This window comes from Cinclus cinclus, chromosome 2, assembly GCF_963662255.1.
Source record: "Cinclus cinclus chromosome 2, bCinCin1.1, whole genome shotgun sequence".
Classification (NCBI taxonomy): Eukaryota; Metazoa; Chordata; class Aves; order Passeriformes; family Cinclidae; genus Cinclus; species Cinclus cinclus.
The window spans coordinates 7,960,441-7,974,949 of record NC_085047.1 but is presented as its reverse complement, the minus strand read 5'-3'; the positions used below and the strand labels follow the sequence as shown (position 1 = coordinate 7,974,949).

General features: G+C 35.4%; 1 protein-coding gene across 1 annotated transcript in view; it reads right to left on the bottom strand.

The window, feature by feature from the left end:
• Nucleotides 1-14,509, bottom strand: part of GBE1 (1,4-alpha-glucan branching enzyme 1) — a 134,768-nt gene that overhangs the window by 76,200 nt on the left and 44,059 nt on the right. The window contains exon 4 of the mRNA XM_062511525.1: nucleotides 812-937. Coding sequence (XP_062367509.1) covers nucleotides 812-937 — 126 coding nt within the window. The remainder of the gene's footprint in view (nucleotides 1-811; nucleotides 938-14,509) is intronic.

Below are 14,509 nucleotides of genomic sequence, written 5' to 3'. Positions count from 1 at the left end.
CTAAATTGATAAAAAGACTACACACTTTAATAAGAATTAATGCACATTGTTATGTATCTTCAAAGAAAATATTTTCCATGCCAGTAACTTTTTCTCTGTCAAGCAGTTGCTTCGTAATTTGAGGCGGATGCAAAAATTGAACTCAGAATAGAGGTTACAGCATCTCTAATATAAACCATACCATATAATGCATACCATTTTTCAGGAAAAACATGAAAAAGTTTAATATGAAACAACATCACTCAGTCTGAATTTTCCAAATGTTCTCCTAGGGTATTCTTCATATATCATGCAAAGAGTGCTCTCCCTTATAGCAGTGTGTGAGAATTAGAGAGGGCTTTAAATTCAATAACAAGATTTTCCAGATAGAAAGAAAAAAAGATTTGACTGGAACATTGGCACTTTATTTTGGAAGTTTTTTTTCTGACTTCATGAAATATTAACCTAATGTTGAGTACTGAACATCACATTTGCAGATAACCAATCTTTAAACACAGCACTGATACTTCCCTGCTCTCCTCCCTACCAGGAACAGCCATATTGTCACAGAATACCTGTCAATCTTGCCTAACAGATGGGAAACCAAGATTAAAATACTACGTTAATAACTATTTGTATATATTCTACAGGAGGCTGAAAAAGCAGCTCAAAAACATCCATCATTAAAGTAGTTTATTTCTGTCAAAGCCATGACTAAAAGCCCTTCATTTCACAGCTATTTTAACTAGTTTGTTATCTCCTCTTATTTTCTTCCAAACAGGGATGCAAAGATAACATTATACACCTCTTGAAAGTACTAGTGAAGCCTTACTATATATGACTGTGGTGGATTCCAGTGAACCCAATCATAATTCACTTTGTCTTCATCACGGACCACATATCTTGCCCAGGGTGAAATGCGATAGAGGAGGGCGCCGTTTTGAGCACGAATCACCACCTATAAAGTAACACAACACAAGCAGGCAGTCACTTATAAGTCACAGAACGCCTTCTATGCAAACCACAGCACAGAATGAAATAGTAGGCTACACAGAAACTTAATTTAAAGAACACACAAACACACAATGCAAGTCAAGAGAAAGAAAAAACGACCCTGCTCACAGGGATGATTTGCAAAGGGACAGTAAACGAGACATGTCAGACAGGAGTGATGCTCACCAGCAGGAGCTGAAAGGTGAGGATATACATAAGCTTTATATAAGTAATGGGAGAAGAAGCCTTCCTAAATGGATTTCTGTTAGGTTCCCTAATTACTCCTGTCATTGATATTTCCTTTGCATATTCTTATAAATTTAAATAGACATGCAGTATAATGCCATTAGGATGAGAACTGTGATTTGTTTAACTTGGCAAACAAACAATCTAGTAAGGCAATTTTAATATCTTAATTCCATCTACTTTTCCATGCTCTGTGAGTCCTTAACAATGCCACATAGCCCGGAACCACAGATAACACAAGAAGCACAGGACAGTTTTTGTGTCAAGGCAAAGAAAAAGTTCCACCTCTCCCCATCCCATTGCATTCCATCCCATCCCCTCAGCACAGAAGGAACAGCACACCACTCTGGTTTTGCTTGGTAACTTGGTTGCCACTAAACCAGTAACACAGATGGTTTGCAAATTTAAAACCTAGAAATGTACAAGCAAGTGAAGGCACAGAATTCCTAATTCTGCTTTTTTTAAGAAAGCGATGACTGAGATTTCTTAGGTTGTTGGTTGTACGGGGCTTTTTTTTTTTTTTTGCTTGAAAGAAAAAATATTAAATTATAAGAAGCCTCAAATGGGAAAGGGGTTGAGTGTTTTTCTGCTCCTTTCTCTGTTTTTGTTGAAAAAAGTAATTTGTCTTTGCTCTCAATTTGTAACAGGTAGTCTGGAAGAAAATATTATCAAAGAATTGCCTTTTCACCTCTGGCAAGTGTCTTTCATTGTTTTGATAGAATATTTGTATCCTTAACCCAGTCATGGAAGAATGCAGAATCACAGAACCATGTTTAGTTGAAAGGGATCCTTTAAAGGTCATCTAGACTAACAGAGAGGAAAATATGCTCATGCAAATGGTTAATGGAAATTGATAGAATAAGGCAAGGAAGTATGAATGGTGTGCCTCAGTACATAGTATTATAACTCCAAAAACTCAAAATAGGTTTTATAAGATGGAGTAATTGATACCAAAAACCTCACCAGAAAAAGCTGAGAGAATTATTGCAAACACTGTAAAGTTGCATGGAGAATTTCTTCCGTTAGCTGTGCTAGCAAAGCTGACCCAAAGAGTATTTCTGCAAATTATACCGACACTGCGAAGATCCTCCGTGCTGATAGCATTGACAATTTGCAAATTACTCTTAAAATAATAAAACTTATCTCCTCTCTCTAATATCACACTTCTGATGGTGCTATTGCTTATTATTTTGTCCAAATTTACTCATCACATAAATGATTACTGCATGTAATAATCTACTCATCTTGGCATTCCTTTTTTTCTAATATTTTAGCATAATTCATACTAGACAGGCTTACGAAGGGTGGGCACTTTTAAGAAATGTGAAGTAATTAATCTACAATCAGAGCATTAATTAGCTGTAGTACTGGTTTAATCCAAAAATTATACCAGAGTGGGGGGAAAGTAAATTTCTTTATTATGATATATTAATCCAGTTATGCACTGTCCTTTATTAAAACTATTAAGCAATGAAAAAGTTGTGAAAAAGATATATATTAGAAAACCACTTAAATGACCAACCAGTTAGTTCACTTTTTCAATTTATACTTCTACAGTTATACTGCACAACCAATCTTTGTATCCCATCCTTCTGACAAAGTGTAAGAACTTCTACTGTTCTGTAGTCACTTCAATTGACCTTATTTTCCCTCATTTGTGAAACACCAGTGCATTTGATTTACCATTTATTCAGGAGTAATTTTATTCAAGTGTTAATTTTGCATTTATTCAAAATACATACAAAAAGACAAATTTAAGGTTTACACTCTTCAGGAATTGAGAGACTTAGAGGAAGTTGTACAAGTTTCTAGCTACTTTCACAGACAGCATTTTAATAAATAAAACTGAAACTTCCTAGAAATACATATGTTTATTTGTCTTATATTATGATAGCAATAGAGCTATAAACAAGTGGTGGAAATCTACAATTCTAAGGGTTGGGTTTACACACTCAAACAGTCTTAAACTTTAGAGTCTGCTTTATTTTAAGGCTCATAATCTCAATTTTTTGTGTTCATTCCTTCTAAAATGTCTGTTTTCACACATAAAAGAGAACTCACATGCTCAAAAGAAAAGGGTATCACAGAATCACCAGGTTGGAAGAGACTTTTGAGATCATAGAGTCCAATCCAAGATTTTATCTAACATTTATCTAACAACAGAAGTAACATAATTTAACCACATAAATATCAAAAAATTCTCAGAAAAAGAGTGGGGGAGAACTTATTTTAAACAAGTAATCATAAAATTTATTTGTTGCTTGCTTTAGAGTATAGGTGGTCTTAAGAAAGATTTTTTCAAGTATATCCAGTCATAGTTATGGATTAACCTCACCCCTACAGTAGAAACCTCAAGTTTGCTTATTTGTCGCTGTAATTTTTGAGTATTGGCACTGTGCTCAGAGAAAGCAGAGTCAAGAGAAACAATTATTACAACACCAGAGATGGTAAAGTTGAATCCTTTCCTTCTCGGTTTTATAGAAGCACAATCAACACAGTGTCATTGTGGATCTATCAAGTGACCCCTGGCAATTTCAATTCTTAGTTGCTATGCTGATTTAATACTTTCCTTCATTTTATGTGAATATCACTTACCAAGTCTTTCCTAGACTTAATTATCAAGCTCGGTATTCAATCATCTTATTCCTCTCTCCCGACTTTGTATAAAGTTTTTTAATAAGTTAGAAATAAAGAGACTCCAAATAGTGTTTTCTAAAGTTTCTTGAGACAGGACTCTCCTATCACCATGCTTACCTGAAGCATGAGCAAAGGAACTGGAAAAAAATGAATGGTACAAAACAAATAGCAATTCAGCCTTAGACTGACAAAAGTAATTCCAATGCAAACAGTCTGACAGCTTTGACTCCCACATTTGCTTTGCTGTTTCTTGAAACAACTAGATATAAGTAAAAGTTGTAATAAAAGGAGAAAAAATATAAAGTACACATAAAACAAAGACAGGTGAAAACTCTTGCTCCACTCACCCCAAATTATGACTTGTGGTTCCTTCTCTGCAGTGTCCAGACAGAAAGATTAGCTGCTGTGTATACTCTAAATGTGCTGTTACAGATTTTACATGCATAAGGAATACTGAATATAGTCATTACATAGTGCTTTTGACAGAGTACCTATAAATCAGTTTAACAGATACTGTACTTTCCCTCCAAATTCGTTTGAAATGAGTAAAAACAAATTCATAAAAGTTGCAGCCTAACTAGCTACTACTTAGCTTATCAAGACTTTATAGCTAACTTTACATTTCTAATCAACTCAAAAAATTGTTCTCTAAAGAACATATATAAAACAATGATGTACTTTAAATTAGGCTTTTTCAAACTGGCCTTGAGATTTACCTACCTCATTTTCACAAGGCATATCCTTGATAACTTCTCGATGTATATGAGGAGGCACATCCCACAATTCGATATAAAAACTACAATCCCCATTAAATAAAGATTTTAAAATGCATACTGCTGTAGCATGCAACACATGTCAAGTGGACCAAGCAAGCTGACAAAAGCTTAGCCCCTCATCAAAAGTAACCTGTTTTACAGTTACTTAGATTTAATTGAAAGAAAATCGTAGGCAAAAATAATCCCTGTATTTCTGATCCTATTATTACAGAAAACACTCCAACAAGAGGACAAGAGCAGGGGAAAAAAGGAAATCCTAGTTTCTGACACTAACTAATACATCCTCCCCAGTTTGTTAAAAAACAGCAAAAACTGTTTAAGAAGAAAGAAACTGGTATCTCAAAACAGTTGCATTTACACTGCCCAAATTTAGACAGAATGAAACAAAGACAAAATAACAGATGTAAAGAACTTACCACCATCTACATTAACCACCTCTTTGTGTGAAACATGAACTCAAGTGATATATTATTAAACTGTATAGTACATGGACATAATGATATTTTTTTTGTGTCTGTGTGCTGAGAGGGGAAGTGTCTTAAAACAGCAAGCTTGCTTAGAATTATCAAAAATATGTTTTTCCGTCCTGTTTCCAGAGTCTCCATGATGGCTTTCCCACCGGAAACTTCTAACACTTTGAATTTCCTACTTTTTTGTAAGTCATGCTGAATTTGCCTACATCAACTTTACAAATTGCTCACCTAAATAGTTTAGGGGTTTTTTTCCCACCTCCCCTAGTGGTAAACATTCAAAATCATCATGAGACCTTTGAATGTCACATGAATCTGGCTTCCAAGTAAGATATAAATACATGTAAATAAATGGCCTCTCAGAAATAAGCGTCAGGAAGACAGAATGAAAATGTCCTTCAAAAGCTGATATTAAAAAGTCAATTTGCAATAAAATGGACATGACACAGACAAACAATTTATGTAAGTACAACTGCAAAACAACAGAAGTGAAGACCTTAACCTATGCTGTACATCATTCACATGCAAAGGTTAAAAATTTGTTTGGCATTCATTTTCCATCATAAGGATGTTAGGTGTGTTTTCAAAGTTTCAGTCTGAAGTGTTCAGCATCTTGAAGTTTAGCATCCCAAACCACTGTAATAAACTATTAAGTGATGAATTTTGATGAACTTTCAAATCTGAATAAAAAGCACTATAAAAAAAAAAAAAGTACAACTGTAGTCAGAGAAAACATAACCAACAAAGGCTGGCTTTGAAGGTATGCACAAGTGCATTCCAATTTTCCAAATGCTGAACTCCTGGAAGACAAAGCAGGACCTAAACCTCCCAATAACATTAGTACCAAAGTAACAATACATTTCATTGTCTGTCCACTAGAGGATAGGAAATTAATGGAATAGGGAGTAGGCTGTAGGATAAAACTAAATATAGGGGTTATGAGTCTGTTTGATGATGTTTAAAACTCTCAAAAGCAGTTTATTACAGTTAAGGGGAAACCATCACTCTGAGGTCAGTCCAGTATCATAAAGAAAAGCCAATAACACAGAGGAGCAATTCAAAAGCTGAAATAGGTCTCATTTAATATAATGATTCTGCCAATGCAGGACAACTGAGATTGAGAGGCCGTGATTTTTCAGACATTTGAGACTCTTGGGTATCCCATCATTCTGCCTTTCCAAAATAAAACAGGCCTTTTATATCATCCATAGTAGAGCCAGCAACTCCTTCTCGATATCTTGGGGCATTTAAAGGAAAACTCTGTGCCTACATTCAGGCAATTTTCAACCTAGTACGACTAGGGGAAATCTGATGGCTTCTTATGAGCAGACACCACACATTTTTTCTTAGACAATCTATAATGATAAAAAGTATGAAAGGGTCACAATAAATTGTAAAGCTTTGTCACAAATATGAATTGCAACGAAATGCAAATCCACGTGTAAAACTGGAGCTTAATGTGGCTGTGCTATTGCTATGACAGATGAAACACCACAGCAACAGGCCACAAGCTACCACATTTAAAATTCATATGCTTATGAATATCCCTTTTTCTTTGCATTTGCCTACCTTCATCTTCTCTTCACATCAGCTCCATTTAGCTACCCCAACTCCCAGTGTACACACACAGAGATCTTCAGAACAGTGTGAGAGAATAATTCAAGGGACAGTTGAACAAGATCAGACAACTTCTCTGCTCAGCAACCACTCCTTTAGCTTTCAGTGCCTGCATCTAAAGCAGACTTCAAATCCATACACGAGCATTTCATTTAATTGTGATGTGCTCCCATAAGGTGTCTGCCTCAGTTTCCACTAATTAGGAGATAGGCTCAAACATTAGAAATAAAAAGCCATGCTGTTGTTCCTTATTTTTCAGATATTTATTTTTATTTAAAAGTAAAATCTTCTGGACCAGTTCTTTAAATATATATATATAGATATATAGACATATATATAGACATATATATATATATATATATATATATATATATATATATATGAATTTAGGCATATTTCTGTTTGAGAAATTTATTATGTAGTGGTGTATCATTTATACTTGAGCTGGAGAAAGGAAAATTACAAAATGATAACTAACTAACTGATGAATATATGCAATCCAATAAATTGTTCTGAAACACTGTGTTATTATTTCATTACTTTAATAGCTTGAAAACACTTAGAATGATTCTTGGTATATGTGGCTTTTAATACAATGATAAAATTAAATTGGCCATCAAACCAACAATAGCTAATAAAATGAGAGAGTGGACTAGCTTTAATATAAATATGGAAATGTCAGCAACTTGTTATATAAGGGCAATAAGCTATTATTTCAGTCTTTTACAATCTACAGGATTTCATTAGCTTCAGTTCTATTCATTTCTGACACAAAATTATCCAAATATAAAAGCCACAGGAATACATGTGGAAACATCTTATCTCAATAACATGCATCTGACTTAAAAGCAAGTTCAATGCAAAACATAAAACATGAGCAGGATAAGCACTTAAAGACTCCCTAGAACATTATATCAGATGCTGTGATAACAAGGTTTTTCTACTACGTTAAATTTATTAGAAATCTAACATCAAGGTATTTCCCTCCCTCAGTTGTTCTAAAAGTATATAAAAATGGAAAACAACTCTGCTCGAATACCAAAATTTTTTTAAATGTGCACCGTAGAAAATAAAAGTTTACATTTTTACTTTTGCTGTAGATAAATAGAGTAACCAAGAAAAAAACACTACAAATTTACAAGTATACAAAAGAATCTGACCCAACATACTTTGGACACATTGCTGCTGTAAGAAGACCTGGTCTTAGATTTTATTTCATAAATGCTGTTCAGTTTCAAAGACAGGTCCTGAATTTCAAGATGCCAATATAATCCTGCTATTCTCTTTTTTCTTTAAATTGTACATCCTTTTCTCAACACCCTCAAGTTGCTCCAGAAAAAGAATCATAGATTTGTTTAGATTGGAAAAGACCATAGAATCCCACAGCTAGCCCAGCACCGTGCTCACCACCAAACCACGTCCCTGAGTGTTGTATCCACATGTTTTCTTGAAAACTTCAGAGGATGGCAATTCCATGAATTTCCTCTTCCAATGCATAACCAATCTTGCCTAATATCCAATCTACGCCTCTTCTGGCACAACTGGAGGAAATTTCCTCTTTGTCCTGTCACTTGTTACCTGGAAGAAGAGACCCACTCCTACTGTGCTACACACACCCCTGCCTGTCCTATTCATCTTTTGGAACCCAGAAGCCTGGGAGTTTTGAACTCTCTGTGCTTTCTGGCACTGACCCCCTGGAGAACACTGCTTTTGACTTGAGGCTGTGGAGAAGGCTTCCAGATTTGGAATAACTGAGTTAGAGTCGCAGGTGTGTAGTTAGAATGGAAATGTGTGATTTCACATGGTAAAGGGTTTTGTATTTGAGGTTATTAGAAAATAGTAATAGATGTGTGCCGGGATCCCCTCTTTACAACAGATACGGGACAAGATGGAAGTTTTGGGGTGTTGTCTCTTTCAGTCTTCTTTCTTCTTCTTCATACTTTCAGGTAGTAGTTTTTGTTCTGACAGTTAGTGCAGCACTGCGGGTCACAGACATTTGGTTATTGGGTCAAAAGTATAAATAATATAGGTGTTAATTCTCTATTGGACTGTTCAGCTTTAAAAGACCTTGTAACTAGCTAAATTCACCACCATTTTGCTTACTTCTAGCTGGTAGCTAGAAGTGTTGCAGAACTCTCTGTACCTTAGATAAGATTCAATAAACAGCCAAGTCCGAACATGATAAATTTGTCTCCTTCATGTTTTTAATCCTGACTCTGAGTGAAGACAGAATAAAATGAAGACAAGCCACTAATTAAGTGGCACAGCTAACCCACTTACATTCATCCACAAAAAGAATCAATCCTGACTTTAGCACCCAGGATGGAACACACGGTTCTGAGGATCTTTTGCCAGTGGACAGTGTAAACTGAGGCCACTTAAAACAACAAACAAAATCACAACACCCCCTCACGAACACAGAGGAAACCAAAGAGCTACTCCTCTTTCTACAGGTCAGCACTGGTTTGTAAGAGAGGCACTGGAATCTAAAGGCAATACTTCAGTATGTTTGGTTCTTAATGTATAGGTCCACAGCAGAACACTGATAACACACTGAAACCTGCTGCAGAGCCCAGGACTGGAGGTTTTTTTGTTTGAAAGTTCACTTTAAAGCAGCTTTAGATTAAAAAAAAAAAAAAAAAAAAAGAAAAAAAAAAGAAAAAAAATACAAAAGCCTGATAAAAATTTGGGATCAAACAGCATGGTAAAGAGCATTATTCTGTAATTGTCTCACTTTACCTGACAGATTTTTAGAGGCCAGATAATTTTTTTCTCTTTAACACCTCAGAAATAGAAAGCAAGAAACAAAGAAGCAAGCCCAGCTGCTGCACTAGTGCCTCACTCTTGCCCCTGCACAGCCCTATAACAAAGCTCAGGAAAGGCAGCAAGGAAGCGAAGGAATCAGAAGCTCTTCAACACTTCAGCTTCCCCATTTCAGGAGTACCTTCCCAAATGAGCCTTCACCCAAACTAGTAGGGCAAGAAGCATGGAAAATGGAAGATCTTTACAGAACTCAACTTCCCCTGAAAAACTTTACCATACTTTATTCATACTGCTCCAAATAACCAAGAAATCAAGTGTATCTGTCAAGATATTTGTAGACCGAAGTTATTTCCTTACAGTGAATTGATATAAACCTTGAAATGAAATTTTGGAAAGAATGGACATCATGTTGCTTCTTCCAGGCTGTTCTTCCTAAATTGCAAACTGGTTACACTGGAAAGAAAAAGTAATGAAACACTAGTCACGTTACTCCTTCCCTCAGCTTTATTTTCCTGATCAATTTATGATTACTACCAAAACTAAATCAGCTGATGCAAAGCTGTCTCATTTGCTTTTTCTTCCTAACTGTTTTTTGAAAAAACAAATCTGCTAAAGGGACAAGCATTTGAATCAAAAATTGAAAAAAAATGTTCCTTAGTTATCAGACACAATAGTACTTTTTTGGTGATTTACATGTTTAACAAAGTTCTGCTGACAAATCTGTGCCATTCAGAAATCATTGGAGAGAGATTTATTTGCTCTGTAAATATATCATGACATCAGCTATTACAATCTAAACTTATGGATATAAAATATTTATTCACAATTCCCCCTTCTTTCCCCTTCCCTTCTCCCTCAGAGAACGAAAATAAATTAAGATTAAAATACTATCAAGATATGAAAGATGCAAAAAAGCCTATCTTCTAAGCCAAGTCATGAAGTCATGCTTTGATTTTCCAAAAGAGGGAGATGCAGCTCCATTTGTGATTTAAGTATTTCAATTGCATTGCAGAATTTCTGAACATCTTTAACTAGTTTACTAGATCAGATTAAAAAAGGAAATCTTTTGTTCATTTTTCTATTTCTGTGCTTCTCTTAGAAAACTAAGGGAAACTAGTATTAACAAGAAATACAGAAGGCACTGTATTATCTATTTGAATAAAAAAGCAATTCAAAAGACAGAGCGAGTAGCTTAGTATTATATAGTATCTACACAGATAAAAATACCATAGGAAAATCAAACTGTCAAAATCCAGGAAACCATAGGAGAGTTGTTTAAAATGAAAGCAACATCACACAGAAACATTCCCAATTGATTTTAACAGTCAAGTGTATAGAAAATACTTAATCATCCAAATACATGGATTTATAACTGTTACCTACACAGGGTAGGTATGAGGGACAGATAGTTCATTTTCACAAAGGAAAAATGTATCTGTGCTGAGGGAAAGCACTCAAACTTTTCTTTCAGTCTTGAATTATGATTTTGAAAACCTTCCCCCCCCCCCAAAAAAAATATTAAATTGCAGGAAAACTGGAATCTCTGAAAAACACAATTGAAAAAATATTTTCCCACCCTATGATTTAACCAGAAACAAGTTACTATAATAACAGTGACGAAGCTCAAAATCTATAAAAATTTATATGCATAATACAGAAGCATTCCTGTATCTATTGTTAGCCTCTTAGTTAAGAGTCTTGGGGTACAAGAGCATGGTCTGAAAAGCAATCGCAACAATGAAGCACATAATACACACAAGAAGCGCAACTTATTAGAGTTGTTTCAAGTCATGTCAAGTAGAAAAGAACCCGATGAAGTATGTAACATGGACACCTAAGCATTAAGTATCACTTATCCTCAACTACAAAGCATTTGTATCAAGGATGACTGCTGCAGAATTCACCTTGCAACTGGGTGGCTGTGCCACACTGCAGGGAATGTCAGGAACTTTCCCTAGAAAGTGCTCCTATCCTCCAAATAAAACCAATGTACATGAGAACCACAGTCATGCTTATATATCCTTAATATGGACTCTCAAATTCTGTTTCAATACCTTTTTTTTTTAGATGTCTCCCTCTTTTCCTCAAGGAAACAAACAAAAAAAAAAACAACCTCACATTTTGCTTAAATGTACACCTAATAGTAATTGAAACAATTAGTCTTCTGTATGGATAAATTAAAGTAAAATACCTTGAAGTATTTTTAAATAGCAAAACCCCCTACCAGAGAATCGTGCAATCTTCAAGTCACAGGAGAACTAAGCCTGTCAAAATAACTGAACAACAATATTCTAAAGTACTCAACTCAGTCTTCAGCAAAGGCTCCAAAGAACAACAGTCCACTGCACTGCAATGGTTCATTGGTGCTACAACCTCTCCTATGAGTCCATGAGGAGTTACACATTGTGTACTAAATCCAAACAAGCAACGTCAAGACACCATTTACCTCCCAAGGAGGAGATAGCTCTTCCTGTGGGCAAACCTCATCTGTAACCCAAAGAAGTCTGCAATAACTTGCTGAAGGGTCATGGCTCAGAGTCACATGGTGAAACATGAGGGGTAGCGCCACAGAATTAATGTTCTACTTCCCGTCAGCATGACTTATATCCTGAAATGCATATGGCATGTGACTGAGTCCTGTTCAGTAACTTCAAAATCCCAGGAATGCATGCCTGTTTCTCCTTGCACATTGGGTATGCACCATGACGCTGCAGAACACTTGTTTCATTCGCTGTTCAAATTTGCAAACCTGATGATTGGTTTTTGGGTTGGATTTTTTTTACATCCTACTGACCACTTAATACATGACATTTAAGTGATACAGAACTTAGCAGATTGAGCAAGGATATTCCCTCTTCCCCCAAGCTAAGGTAAAAACCAAAATAATTAGAACTGTTTCTATGTGTACATGTACGTGAAACAGCAAACATTTCTTCAGGAAAGTTTCCACTGAAATCAACTTTAGCATCTCTGCTCAGGGTACCCAAGACTCCCTTTGTAAAAGCTATCTGACTGCACGTTACCTATCTCATAATGACAACAACCTCCCCAGGGAAGTGTTGGATTCCCCAGCATTGGACACTTCAGATTCAGCTAGACAGGGTGCTGGGATATCATGACCAGGCCATGCTTTTAGCAAGAATGGTTGAACCAGAGGATCCTTGAAGTCCCTTCCAACGAGGTAGTCTATGTTTCTATTTATATCTTACTCCCTGAAGGTACACCATATCTTTAACACTCTGTCCCTAGAACCCTAGCCACCAGCCTGCCATTATTAATCGATATCCTGGGTTTTCACATTCTCATTATAAGCATGTTTTTCATTGCAGACTGCTTGAAGTACATAAGACCTGAACTCCACACCAATCTGGTACAATGCTTCTGCACCTCCTGAGCAGTAGGGTCAGCTGCAACACCATCTACTTCATCAGTGACAGTAATTGCACTTGATGAATTTTACTAGCAGTGGTTCCCCGACAGAGAAACTTACCTGCTCACCATATTTGATTCCTTTTCAAGGTTTTTGATTCCTTTACAAGTTTAACACAGAGCATGCAGATCTATGAAGTATAGGATAGAGTGGTAAAAACTGTAAAGATTAAGTATTAAAATTATTTTTCACAGCTAGTTTTCCTCTACCCACTACTTCATGAATACAAATGTACTTTTAGGTACTTGAAATAATGATTAATAAAACTGTTAATGTTCTGACTCAATGTAGTTCTTCCTTTGCACACTTGAATATTAAAAAAGGGTAATACATTTGAACTGGAAAACTATTAAAACCAATCGCAGTGAACTTTGAAAGCATTTTGTACAAACTGATGAAAGAACTGTGTGGTTCATGCTTGCCTCGATCTTGTACTGGCCTTGGCACCTACAGCTGCTCAGCAATCACTGAAACCACTCAACATGCAAGAGTATCTGTAGAAAAATATTGTGTTAACAAGTGCACAAGTTATCAAATCTACTCACCTCATTACAAGTACAAGATACTCCCTCAAAAAACTATAAATGTCACCATTTAAATACATAGAATATATATACACACAGAGAGACATGGGAAGAAGAAAAGGATACAGATGTAACAAATAATGGAATACAGAGTGTTTTAAAAAGTTTCTACCACTTTCTGAGGTGCTCTGTCCAGGAAAAATACATTAACTACATTTCATGAATATTCAAGTGATATTTAGTAACATATATAGATTCATACACCTACCCAACTAAAGTGTCAGATGAGGTTATTAATCTAAAAAATTATTGCTCTGGTATCTATTGTCATAACTAGAAAGTCAGGCAATTACTTCTATTTTACTATATCCTCTCCAGCTCACAAAAGAGAATTTAGTGGTTCTGCTACACAGATTCTTTTCCTAGCTCATGTTAACAGGGCAGCAGGTAGCTCTGTCCAATTTGCAACATTTTCCAAGTACTGATCTTGCCATTTTTTTCTTATTTTAATGTGTGAAAATATTTTAGAACTTGACTGTGATGTTGGAAATTATTTTCAATTAGGTTTAAATTCTTAAAGGATTCAATTTTACAATTGTGTTCCATTTTCTGTGCTGTTCTTAGATATTACTGTAAATAATATTATGCAAGTTCCCTAATGCAGATTCTAAGACCTCAATTTTTACCAATACTATCCCTAAACTCCACTGACACTATTTCAAAATTAGGATCTTGCCAACAACTGTGAGAGTTTAATTTACAAGGACATTTAAGTAGTTGGAAAAAATAATTTATAAATAAACAGTAAAAGGACAAAGTGTAACACTGATTAAACTCCTGCATTAGTAAGGCCACACATGATGAGACTTGCTATAAAAGTCTATCCATGATATTATTTTTTTAAGCTTGCTGCATCCTGTAAAAAGTAATTAAGAAAACCAAAAAATAATGAAAAAAAATCAGTCATTTTCCACCACAAGTGGTAAATACTTGCACCCCAACTGTTATCACTGTATCATGACATACATGCTGATGTTTAAGGAAAACATGTTTCAAACAGGTAAAAAGGCTTCT